This window comes from Coregonus lavaretus (genome assembly GCF_964263955.1).
Source record: "Coregonus lavaretus genome assembly, chromosome: 12".
NCBI lineage: Eukaryota > Metazoa > Chordata > Actinopteri > Salmoniformes > Salmonidae > Coregonus > Coregonus lavaretus.
This window is the reverse complement of record NC_139999.1, coordinates 52,721,372-52,734,376: the sequence shown is the minus strand read 5'-3', so window position 1 is coordinate 52,734,376 and position 13,005 is coordinate 52,721,372. Positions and strand designations below refer to the sequence as shown.

The 13,005-nt window shown below is 41.3% G+C and overlaps 1 protein-coding gene across 1 annotated transcript in view; it reads left to right on the top strand.

Moving 5' to 3' along the window:
- LOC311138884 (alpha-1-syntrophin-like) overlaps positions 1–13,005 on the top strand; it is a 53,147-nt gene that overhangs the window by 37,807 nt on the left and 2,335 nt on the right. Inside the window, exons 4-6 of the mRNA XM_084173675.1 lie at positions 2,634–2,798; positions 3,745–3,941; positions 5,118–5,305. Of these exons, the coding sequence (XP_084029801.1) occupies positions 2,634–2,798; positions 3,745–3,941; positions 5,118–5,305 (550 nt within the window). The remainder of the gene's footprint in view (positions 1–2,633; positions 2,799–3,744; positions 3,942–5,117; positions 5,306–13,005) is intronic.

Genomic DNA, 13,005 nt, shown 5'->3' with positions numbered 1-13,005 from the left:
TTATGGTGTTTTTCAGAGTCAGTAGAAAGGCCTCTTTAGTGTCCTAAATTTTCATAACTGTGACATTAATTGCCTACAGTCTGTAAGCTGTTAGTGTCTTAGCGACCGTTCCACAGGTGCATATTCATTAATTGTTAATGGTCCATTGAACAAGCAGTGTTTAAACCCTTTACAATGAAGATCTGTGAAGTTATTTGGATTTTTACGAATTATCTTTGAAAACAGGGTCCTGAAAAAGGGACGTTTATTTTTTTGCTGAGTTTATATAAAATGTGCATTTTAGCAATGCGAAAGCCGGATTAGCAATGAACAGAATGAAATACGGAATGTCGGACTCAAACACTGTGTTCTGTTTAAATGCATTAGCGACTTGTCTAGAGGCAGCCGACTGAAGACTGGACGACATGTCTGTTTAGTTTATTGAAAGCAACTTTCTGTGTTTTCTGAGAATAGGATTAGCATTAACGTTATCCTTGTGCTAAGGAGCTGCCAGCTAATAGGTAGGATGTGCTTTAAAAAGGAAAAATAATTAACGTTGTTCAAGGAATGTAACATACAGTGGGGAGAACAAGTATTTGATACACTGCCGATTTTGCAGGTTTTCCTACCTACAAAGCATGTAGAGGTCTGTAATTTTTATCATAGGTACACTTCAACTGTGAGAGACGGAATCTAAAAAAAATCCAGAAAATCACATTGTATGATTTTTAAGTAATTAATTTGCATTTTATTGCATGACATAAGTATTTGATCACCTACCAACCAGTAAGAATTCCAGCTCTCACAGACCTGTTCGTTTTTCTTTAAGAAGCCCTCCTGTTCTCCACTCATTACCTGTATTAACTGCACCTGTTTGAACTCGTTACCTGTATAAAAGACACCTGTCCACACACTCAATCAAACAGACTCCAACCTCTCCACAATGGCCAAGACCAGAGAGCTGTGTAAGGACATCAGGGATAAAATTGTAGACCTGCACAAGGCTGGGATGGACTACAGGACAATAGGCAAGCAGCTTGGTGAGAAGGCAACAACTGTTGGCGCAATTATTAGAACATGGAAGAAGTTCAAGATGACGGTCAATCACCCTCGGTCTGGGGCTCCATGCAAGATCTCACCTCGTGGGGCATCAATGATCATGAGGAAGGTGAGGGATCAGCCCAGAACTACACGGCAGGACCTGGTCAATGACCTGAAGAGAGCTGGGAACACAGTCTCAAAGAAAACCATTAGTAACACACTACGCCATCATGGATTAAAATGCTGCAGTGCACGCAAGGTCCCCCTGCTCAAGCCAGCGCATGTCCCGTCTGAAGTTTGCCAATGACCATCTGGATGATCCAGAGGAGGAATGGGAGAAGGTCATGTGGTCTGATGAGACAAAAATAGAGCTTTTTGGTCTAAACTCCACTCGCCGTGTTTGGAGGAAGAAGAAGGATGAGTACAACCCCAAGAACACCATCCCAACCGTGAAGCATGGAGGTGGAAACATCATTCTTTGGGGATGCTTTTCTGAAAAGGGGACAGGACAACTGCACCGTATTGAGGGGAGGATGGATGGGGCCATGTATCGCGAGATCTTGGCCAACAACCTCCTTCCCTCAGTAAGAGCATTGAAGATGGGTCGTGGCTGGGTCTTCCAGCATGACAACGACCCGAAACACACAGCCAGGGCAACTAAGGAGTGGCTCCGTAAGAAGCATCTCAAGGTCCTGGAGTGGCCTAGCCAGTCTCCAGACCTGAACCCAATAGAACATCTTTGGAGGGAGCTGAAAGTCCGTATTGCCCAGTGACAGCCCCGAAACCTGAAGGATCTGGAGAAGGTCTGTATGGAGGAGTGGGCCAAAATCCCTGCTGCAGTGTGTGCAAACCTGGTCAAGACCTACAGGAAACGTATGATCTCTGTAATTGCAAACAAAGGTTTCTGTACCAAATATTAAGTTCTGCTTTTCTGATGTATCAAATACTTATGTCATGCAATAAAATGCAAATTAATTACTTAAAAATCATACAATGTGATTTTCTGGATTTTTGTTTTAGATTCCTTCTCTCACAGTTGAAGTGTACCTATGATAAAAATGACAGACCTCTACATGCTTTGTAAGTAGGAAAACCTGCAAAATCGGCAGTGTATCAAATACTTGTTCTCCCCACTGTATAGGGCCATTTTTCCCAGACACAGATTAAGTCCTGGAATCAGAATTATTTTAATGGTGAATCGCCATTGAGACTGCTTTTTAATTCTGGACTAGGCCCATATTGTTCAAAACCCAACAACAATGTAGTAAAAGCCCTTGATGGACGGAACATTACCATCAAGCACCACAACACATGGAATTTTCCAAGAATAATATATTTCTTTCAATGTTTTAAAGCGGCCTTGCCTACCGTGAATGCTGACAAATCAACATATTTTTAGAATGAAAGGAGCTAAATGCAACTGCCCTCAAATTGTCCGAAACTAGACACTCGTTGTTATTGTTGTTATTGCTACTGAATAAATGATGATACACATTCCCCTTGTTTGTACTTTAGTATGTTTGATCTTAACCTTTTGTCAAGGAAGCATCGGAATATACGACAGTGTGTGTATTATTTTCATAAGTATGTTGTGATATTTGATTCATAAAAAGTGTGTGTGTGTGTCTGTCTGTCCTCTCCCCCAAGGCGACCCAGGGTCCAGAGAGACCGGTGCTGGCTCTGCTGACTGAGAGAGACCTGCTGCTGTACCCCACCCTGCCTGACACTAAAGACAGCATCAACAGCCCAGCCAAGAGTCACCCGCTCATCACAACCAGGTAGGGCACACCCATTATATAAAACCTCAGCCCCGGGTACACACCAAACATGTCCCCAAAAAGCTACCTTTTCTTAAAGGGACATGCTCTCTTAAAGGGATGAGCAATTGAACTGGCTATTGCACCTCTACACTAAATAAGGTTCTCTGGGTGTGCGCCAGCTCATGCTTTTTATTAAACCGTCTTTGATTTGCCAGTGCTTTCCAGTGCAAATAATGCAGTCAGAACTGGCAGATACAGTACATCACATAGACAGTAATTAAAAGACACGTAGAAATGTTTAACCTTGCAAGATTTTGTAACATTAAACCAGTCATTTATATGTGTTTACGTGCCTGTCACCTCACACTTGTGTCAGGTCAAACAGTCATTATCTCATAATAACTAGGAGGAACACAAAATTTGCCTGTATTGTATTTAAAGAGAGTCTGTCAAGACATTCTGGCCAAATAGCAAGTCATACTTAAACACACCCCAAACTGGGCTATTATGAATACATTTGTAATTATTTTTGGCATACTTAATCATCTTCCATAAATGGCCCATTGAAAATGTTCACGCATGATGTCATATTCATGTGCAAATGATTAGGAAAACCAGCAAGTTGTGTTTTGGGTTTTTTCCATCCCTCATGGTTCTCTCTCTCATTTTCCTCTTTCTCTGTTTTCTTTTTTTCTTCTCACTCTGTCTCTACTTATCCTATTTCTCCCTCTCTCCCTCCCTTCTCTTTCATGCCTATTCTCTCTTCTCTCTCCTCTCTCCCCCCTTCCCTCTGCCCTCTCTTTCCCTCCACCTCTTCCTCTCCCACCTCCCACCTCCCTCCACCCTTTTCTCTCTTCCACCCTCTTACCACCTTCCCCCTCTATCCCTTCCCCATGCCCCCTTTCTTCCTGCCATCTCTCTCCCCCTCTCTTACCCTCCCTCTCCTGATCCCTGCCTCCTCCAGACTGGTCCACTCGGGGCCGGGGAAGAGCTCTCCCCTGCTGGATTCGGAGCTCTCCTTTGGGCTGCGCATGGGCACCAAGCTGGGTGTAGAGACCCACGTGTTCCGGGTGGACTCAGCCAAGGAGCTTTCGGCCTGGACCCACATGCTGGTGGACGGCTGCCACAACGCTGCAGAGCTCATACAGGAAGTCACCACAGGTACGGATGAAGGAGTAGCGGATGAAGTTAGCCTGCTGAGCTAAAGCCTAGGGGAGCTAACGCAAGTCTTCCGGTTTCAGACAAGGTACGGAACGAGGAGCATCCGCAAAGTTAGCCCGCTGAGCATAAGCCTAGGCATGAGCTCGGGAAGTTAACACAAGTCTTCAGGTCTCAGACAGGGTTTTAGTACCGAACCATGCTCATGTGATGAGGGGTCTGAGACAGGAGGACTTGCGTTAGCTCCTTGAGAAAATGTCTAGGCTTTTAGCTCAGAGGGCTAACACGGTCTTCAAAAGTTAACCTGTAGGCCTACTGCAGTGCAGGTAAAAGCATTGTGGATTGGAAATGATGCAGACTATTACATTTGATAGAAACCACAATCTATCTGCAATATTAAAGCTGATCTACCCCCGCCAAAAAACAAAGAAAAAACATTGTGGATGTTACTGCATCTTCAGGGGCATGTTTCAGAAATGTATTTCGTTACATTATTATTATTCATTATTTTTAGATGATTGCTAATCAACTTGGTGCTTGGCGTCACCCTATGAGAGAGTTTGTCACATTAACGGTGTATCATTGCTGCAGCACAGGTATTTTGAAAAGTAACATTTTAATGCTCCAACTGTAAGTTTATATGTCATCACGAATGCCTGCAAAACAACAGCAGATAGTCTAGCAAAGACCGACAGCAAGAATGTGCAGGTCGGGCTGTTTAAATAGGGTAGCACTGCACTCTACTGGTTTTGTGGTGTGGTGCAACATATTGTCAATAAGAAGTCACTCATTGCATTCATGGGAGGCAGCCACATCTAGCCTGCACCTACAAAATCAATTAATTGCAACTGTCTGCATTCAGACTGACTATATGATCAATGTCGGGAAGTATGTCTCATAAGAGCTGTCCTTGTCATTTATTCTGAGAACAGATCAGTCAATAAACTACTCTACCTTTAGTATTCAGTTTTGTAAGGGGAGTGAAACAGAAACAGGACAGCATTTACAACATTTAGCAGATGCTCTCATCTAGAACGCCTAGTCTTGGGCTAAAAAGCAAGGTCAATGAAGAATCTCCATGAAGAATGAAGAATCTGTGTCTGGGAAACCGGCCGTTAGTGACCAACCTTCATCATACCCTTACCTGTGTTACCCTTTTCCCCCCGTGTTCCCTGGCAGCCTGCAGCTGGAACGGGAAGGAGTGCAACCTGGGAGTTCACATCGACGAGGGCTTTTCCCTGTTCACAGAGGAGATGGGCATCAGGAAGACGGTGCTCCTCCAGCAACCCTTCGAGCGCCTGCGCATGTCCTCCGACGACGGCGTGCGCATGATCTTCCTCGACTTCGGAGGGCCCGAGGCGGAGATTGTGAGTTGGATTGTTGACTGTTTGGTTATTGGTGTTGGTTGGTTGGTTGGTGTCTCTCTCTTTTTCTCCTCCTTTCTCTTTTGTTTACTCTGTCTTTCTCCCTCATCCGTGTTCGTTCACGCTGACATTCTCCCCATAGAAAGATTACACCTCGGAAATGATGCCATGGACAAGAGTAGAGGGGGGTTACGTCACCCCTGTTGACTTTAGAGGATGGTCTGTTCCATGTGCAGGTATTGAGCAAAATTATGTGAAAATAATGGACCCTACAATATATGAGGATATGGAACAGTCCTTCTCAACGACTTTGCATTTTGGCGACTCAACAGCAACAGTAACACATAACTTGATGGTAATAGCCTAATAATTATGAATTCTAGTTTGCTCTGTTCTTTTGTTAATTCTTTCCAATGTGTCAAGTAATTCTCTTTTTGTTTTCTCATGATTTGGTTGGGTCTAATTGTGTTGTTGTTGTTGTTGTTGTTGTCCTGGGGCTCTCGCTCTCTCTCTCTCTCTCTCTCTCTCTCTCTCTCTCTCTCTCTCTCTCTCTCTCTCTCTCTCTCTCTCTCTCTCTCTCTCTCTCTCTCTCTCTCTCTCTCTCTCTCTCTCTCACGCTCTCTCTCTCTCTCTTGCTCTCTCTCTTTCTCTTTCCCTCTCCATCTCTCTCTCTCCATCTCTCTCTCTCTCTCTCCATCTCTCTCTCTCTCTCTCTCTCTCTCTCTCTCTCTCTCTCTCTCTCTCTCTCTCTCTCTCTCTCTCTCTCTCTCTCTCTCTCTCTCTCTCTCTCTCTCTCTCTCTCTCCTTTGCTGTTGGTTTCCATCTCTTGTTCACTTGGGGGCTAATTCCGACCAGAGTTAAGTGTGCGTAAAGGGAACGTAATTCCCTTTTAATGCACCTTTCTCTCTACATATTCTGAGCTTGAACTTAAGCATGAGAATAGAATGCTATTCACCCCCTATTAGTTTGGTGTGGAGATCAAATAAATGAAGGTGTGGAGGAGGTGTGTCTACAGATACGCCATATTCTGACCTTGACTTACTTCCCTCATAATTCCACCACCTTTACGCATGATGAAATGATGAATAAGGTCGAGCAACCTGTCGGTTCCAAATGGAACCACATCTACTTAATTTTTCCCGATAGAAGTAACATCATTCTCCATGCACTGTAATTTATAAATTGATAAGAGTTATTGATATAAATAAAAAAGTATACCAGTTTCATTTAAGGACCAAAGGATTGACAGATGTCCCATATAGATTGCAAAATAGTTGGGAAGAGATTTCTGACGTACCGATTCCATGGCACATGGTTTATGAACTGATACACAAAACGACGCCAGATTCAAAACTTAGAATTGTTCAATTTAAATTATTATATAAAATTCTTGCTACCAATAGAATGTTATTTATATGGGGGATACAATCTTCCCAGCTCTGCAGATTTTTCTGCGAAGAGACAGAATCATTAGATAATTTGTTTTGGTACTGTCCATTTGTAGCTTGTTTTTGGTCACAGGTCCAGGAATGGCTGAAGAATTGCAATATGTACCTGGAGCTAACCCTTCAGATAGCACTACTGGGTGATCTGAAAAGTCATAGTCAATCGATCAATAATTTAATAATACTTTTAGCAAAAATGTTTATTTTCAATTTACAATCTGTAGAAACTATGAGAATAGAAAGGTTCAGAACTTTTGTGAAACATCACATTACATTTGAAAAATATATGGCAAATAGAAAAACATGGTGTTAAGAGATAGATGGGAGGGGTTGAATGGAGCTGAAGGTTGGGACTAACAACAACTAATAACAACAAGATAACTCATGTAAAACATACTGTGTCCATAATAAGTATATAGTTTATAGGTTAAGAACTTTTGTGAAAGAGCACAGTTTGAAAGATATGGCATATAGAAGCAAACCGGATGGACATCATGAAAATTATCGGAGAGGTTGAGGGTAGAGGAAGTTCAGGAGTAAAAACAAACAAAATAGAACTATTGTAAAATTGACTGTGTCCATAAAATGTATATAGTATGTATAAGTTGGTAGTAGAGGCCTAAGCGTTGTTGTTCACTTGTTTACTCCAATTAGGGGAGGGGTGGGTGGGGTTGGAAAGTAATGAAGGATTTTTTTTTTTTTTTTAAGAAACGTATATACAGTTGAAGTCGGAAGTTTACACACACTTAGGTTGGAGTCATTAAAACTCATTTTTAAACCACTCCACAAATTTCTTGTTAACAAACTAAAGTTTTGGCAAGTCGATTAGGACATCTACTTTGTGCATGACACAAGTAATTTTTCAAACAATTGTTTACAGACAGATTATTTCACTTATAATTCACTGTATCACAATTCCAGTGGGTCAGAAGTGTACATACACTAAGTTGACACTGCCTTTAAACAGCTTGGAAAATTCCAGAAAATTATGTCATGGCTTTAGAAGCTTCTGATAGACTAATTTACATCATTTGAGTCAATTGGAGGTGTACCTGTGAATGTATTTCAAGGCCTACCTTCAAACTCAGTGCCTATTTGCTTGACATCATGGGAAAATCAAAAGAAATCAGCCAAGACCTCTGAATTTTTTTTTTAGACCTCCACAAGTCTTGTTCATCCTTGGGAGCAATTTCCAAACGCCTGATGGTACCACGTTAATCTGTACAAACAATAGTACGCAAGTATAAACACCATGGGACCACGCAGCCGTCATACCGCTCAGGAAGGAGACGCGTTCTGTCTCCTAGAGATGAACGTACTTTGGTGCGAAAATGCAAATCAATCCCAGAACAACAGCAAAGGACCTTGTGAAGATGCTGGAGGAAACAGGTACAAAAGTATCTATATCCACAGTAAAACTAGTCATATATCGACATAACCTGAAAGGCCACTCAGCAAGGAAGAAGCCACTGCTCCAAAACCGTCATAAAAAAGGCAGACTATGGTTGCAACTGCCCATGGGGACAAAGATCATACTTTTTGGAGAAATGTCCTCTGGGCTAATGAAACAAAAATAGAACTGTTTGGCCATAATGACCATCATTATGTTTGGAGGAAAAAGGGTGTTGCTTGCAAGCCGAAGAACACCATCCCAACCTTGAAGCACGGGGGTGGCAGCATCATGCTGTGGGGGTGATTTGCTGCAGGAGGGACTGGTGCACTTCACAAAATAGATGGCATCATGAGGAAGGAAAATTATGTGGATATATTGAAGCAATATCTCAAGACATCAGTCAGGAATTTAAGGCTTGGTCGCAAATGGGCCTTCCAAATGGACAATGACCCCAAGCATACTTCCAAAGTTGTGGCAAAATGGCTTAAGGACAACAAAGTCAAGGTATTGGAGTGGCCAGCACAAAGCCCTGACCTCAATCCTGTGCGAGCAAGGAAGCCTACAAACCTGACTCAGTTACACCAGCTTTGTCAGGAGGAATGGGCCAAAATTCACCCAACTTATTGTGGGAAGCTTGTGGAAGGCTACCCGAAACGTTTGACCCAAGGTAAACAATTTAAAGGTAATGCTACCAAATACTAATTGAGTGTATGTATACTTCTGACCCACTGGGAATGTGATGAAAGAAATAAAAGCTGAAATAAATAATTCTCTCTACTATTATTGTGACATTTCACATTCTTAAAATAAAGTGGTGATCCTAATTGACCTACAGTGAGGGAAAAAAGTATTTAATCCCCTGCTGATTTTATAAGTTTGCCCACTGACGAAGACATGATCAGTCTATAATTTTAATGGTAGGTTTATTTGAACAGTGAGAGACAGAATAACAACAACAAAATCCAGAAAAACGCATGTCAAAAATGTTATAAATTGATTTGCATTTTAATGAGGGAAATAAGTATTTGACCCCTCTGCAAAACAAGACTTAGTACTTGGTAGCAAAACCCTTGTTGGCAATCACAAAGGTCAGACGTTTCTTGTAGTTGGCCACCAGGTTTGCACACATCTCAGGAGGGATTTTGTCCCACTCCTCTTTGCAGATCTTCTCCAAGTCATTAAGGTTTTGAGGCTGACGTTTGGCAACTCGAACCTTCAGCTCTCTCCACAGATTTTCTATGGGATTAAGGTCTGGAGACTGGCTAGGCCACTCCAGGACCTTAATGTGCTTCTTCTTGAGCCACTCCTTTGTTGCCTTGGCCGTGTGTTTTGGGTCATTGTCATGCTGGAATACCCATCCTCTGAATCATTCAGATGTTCATTGGCAAGCTTCAGACGGGCCTGTATATGTGCTTTCTTGAGCAGGGGGACCTTGCGGGCGCTGCAGGATTTCAGTCCTTCACAGCGTTGTGTGTTACCAATTGTTTTCTTGGTGACTATGGTCCCAGCTGCCTTGAGATCATTGACAAGATCCTCCTGTGTAGTTCTGGGCTGATTCCTCACCGTTCTCATGATCATTGCAACTCCACGAGGTGAGATCTTGCATGGAGCCCCAGGCCGAGGGAGATTGACAGTTATTTTGTGTTTCTTCCATTTGCGAATAATCGCACCAACTGTTGTCACCTTCTCACCAAGCTGCTTGGCGATGGTCTTGTAGCCCATTCCAGCCTTGTGTAGGTCTACAATCTTGTCCCTGACATCCTTGGAGAGCTCTTTGGTCTTGGCCATGGTGGAGAGTTTGGAATCTGATTGATTGATTGCTTCTGTGGACAGGTGTTTCTTATACAGGTAACAAGCTGAGATTAGGAGCACTCCCTTTAAGAGTGTGCTCCTAATCTCAGCTCGTTACCTGCATAAAAGAAACCTGGGAACCAGAAATCTTTCTGATTGAGAGGGGGTCAAATACTTATTTCCCTGATTAAAATGTAAATCAATTTATGACATTTTTGACATGTGTTTTTCTGGATTTTGTTGTTGTTATTCTGTCTCTCACTGTTCAAATAAACCTACCATTAAAATTATAGACTGATCATTTCTTTGTCAGTGGGCAAACGTACAAAATCAGCAGGGGATCAAATACATTTTTTCCCTCACTGTAAGACAGGGATTTTTTACTAGGATTAAATGTCAGGAATTGAAGAATCTCAAATATAAAATATATTTTGATTTGTTTAACACTTTTTTGGTTACTACATGATTCCATATGTGTTATTTCATAGTTTTGATGTCTTCATTATTATTCTACAATGTAAAAAATAAAGAAAAATCCTTGAATCAGTAGGTGTGTCCAAACTTTTGACTGGTATTGTATATTTGCGAAATAAATATATGGGGGATTGGAAGTGATGTAGACAATTACATTGATGGAAGGTACAATCTATCTGCAATATTAAAGCTGATCTACCCCCTAACAATAATTTTTTAACTAAATATAAATAAAATATCTATTAATAAGAGCTAGGTAAATGAGTAAGCCGTTTGGAGAAGGGGATTGTAAATATAAATGAGAATTGTTTTATATTTATTTTACCTTATGATCTCTGGAGACAAATGTGAAACCAGTCACATGGCAGCAAACTGAAGCATATCAACAATCACCTTTTCCACAGTGAAGTTTATGAAATGCTGGCCTTGTAACTTGCAGATTTGAAATGTGGAGACCCAAGCTATAGGCTTCTGTCGCCATGTGCAAATGACAGTATAGTGCCAAACCTACCGAGTTGGTTTATGATTTCTAGAATTATATGCCCAGACTTTTCACTGTATTTTTTACAATTTGTTACATGTTAAATATTAGCCACTATCGGTAGCCACCGTCAGTTATACCTATATACATTTATAACTGTCACGTTAGTGTTAGTTCCTTACATTTTTCATCATTCCATTACATCGTTAGTTCACCTTTCTTTCCTCTATCACGTTTGTGTGGTTGTTCCTGAGGATCGCTATCAATAGTGGATCATATTAGGCTAACTTAGTACAAGTTGTGCAATAATTTGGAACATGTAACCTATTTGACTCATTATGTAACACAGACCATAAGTAACAGTTTAAACCTGGAGCCTGGCCCACATTTCACAACGACTGGACAGTTGTCATACTGTTCCATGATTAGTGAGAATTAGGGTAGATTTAGAGGACTACTGGTCAACCCCTATTGTACACTTTTCTCACCTTCCAATATATCATGGATTAAACAATTTAATATGGCAACTTTCAGGACGAATCAAAGCACTGTATTTTTTATTCACCAATATATTTAATGCGTTGTCGTGACTTGACTTTCATTATTGTGATGACTATTATTTATCGAATAGATTAAATTAATCATGTAACAATTAACTCATTAGGAATTTGGGGCACCACGGGAAAAGTTGTTTAATGAGTTACCGTTTCCCGAATTAACTCTAAAGATATCTAGATATATCTTATCATTTAACAGTCATTTATTAATAATTTACCTCATATCAGTCTCATTCTGAAAGTCATAGGCTCTTTAAGTTTCCACGAACCCGGGTCTTACTGATCATTCCGTACCACACAAATTGATTTAATTATTTATTTACTAACTAATTAAAAATGATAACACGAGATACAAACACGTACACGTTATAGGTAGGGATTAGAAACTTAATACAATGAAAACGGGTCCCTAGCAGATTAACACAATATGACACTTGTTACAAAAGATGGCGAGTTAAAGAGAGAGAGAGAGAGAAAACACTTGGATACACATGGACCTACCCTCACAGTAATCCTAATACTTTGCCCGGAACTGCCGCCCGTTTGGGAAGAAAAGCAACGCATGTATTTACGTGTTGGAGGTCTTCGTTGTGTATCTCTGTTGGACCCAGGCCTTCGTGGGAAGGGGTCGATTGGGCTTTCTCTTTCGGATGGCCTTTTAGATGTAAGGCTCAGATTGTCCACAAGAGGTCACAATGTCCTTCTTCTTAGTTGTCTGTTTACTGTCACTCATTCTGGAAGTGGTCTTCTGAGGACGGCTAATCAGCGGTGTCGATGATACCCTGTGGGGTGATGAGAGCAGTGTAATAGACGATGGCTTGAAGAGAGTAACAGGATGGTCCCACTTAAATTCACCTTCTTAGATACAGTACTTAGAACAGCTACTCAGCCGTAACATTGATTGTTAGTGGAGGCAACTTTGTCGTCTTCACCACGTGTTCATTTTCAGGGTCGGGACCAATATGGACAAAAGCTGCAGCTTGAGGTCCGTCTAGTCTGATCTGATCATTCTTATCTCAATATTTTATGTACTCTGGTAAAGAGGGGCGTTTCTGTCTTACTGACACGCTCTCTGAGCTCCCTCGGGTGTGGCTAGTTACGAGGCAAAATTATTATTATCACTCTGATTTCGTTAGAAAGCTCAAATCACATTCCTATCTTCATGAAAACATTGTCTTCCTCCTTGATATTTTCTACACAATGTAAAAGATGTAAACCTGATATACACAGTGTAAAAGCTCTTCAAGTCACAATGTTTTCGTTATAACGCCTTTATACCATTTTTTATGACATCACAAAATATACATTAATTTTCCATATTCCATTTCTCATCATTCCCAATGTTTGTATGTTGAAATATATTGTCCCAATGTTCATTGTTGGATGTTAAAGTTTTTGGGCGGTAAAAAGTCTCTGAAACAAAGGCATTCCTTTCACCATACTAGAATGCTAGAGATAGATTCTCCTCCTCTCTAATTTATGGCAGTATAAAGGTGTCAAGACCGGCACAGCGCCCCTGTGGGTAAGAAGGTCTGGTTGTTGTCGGCCATTTGCCAAGCTGA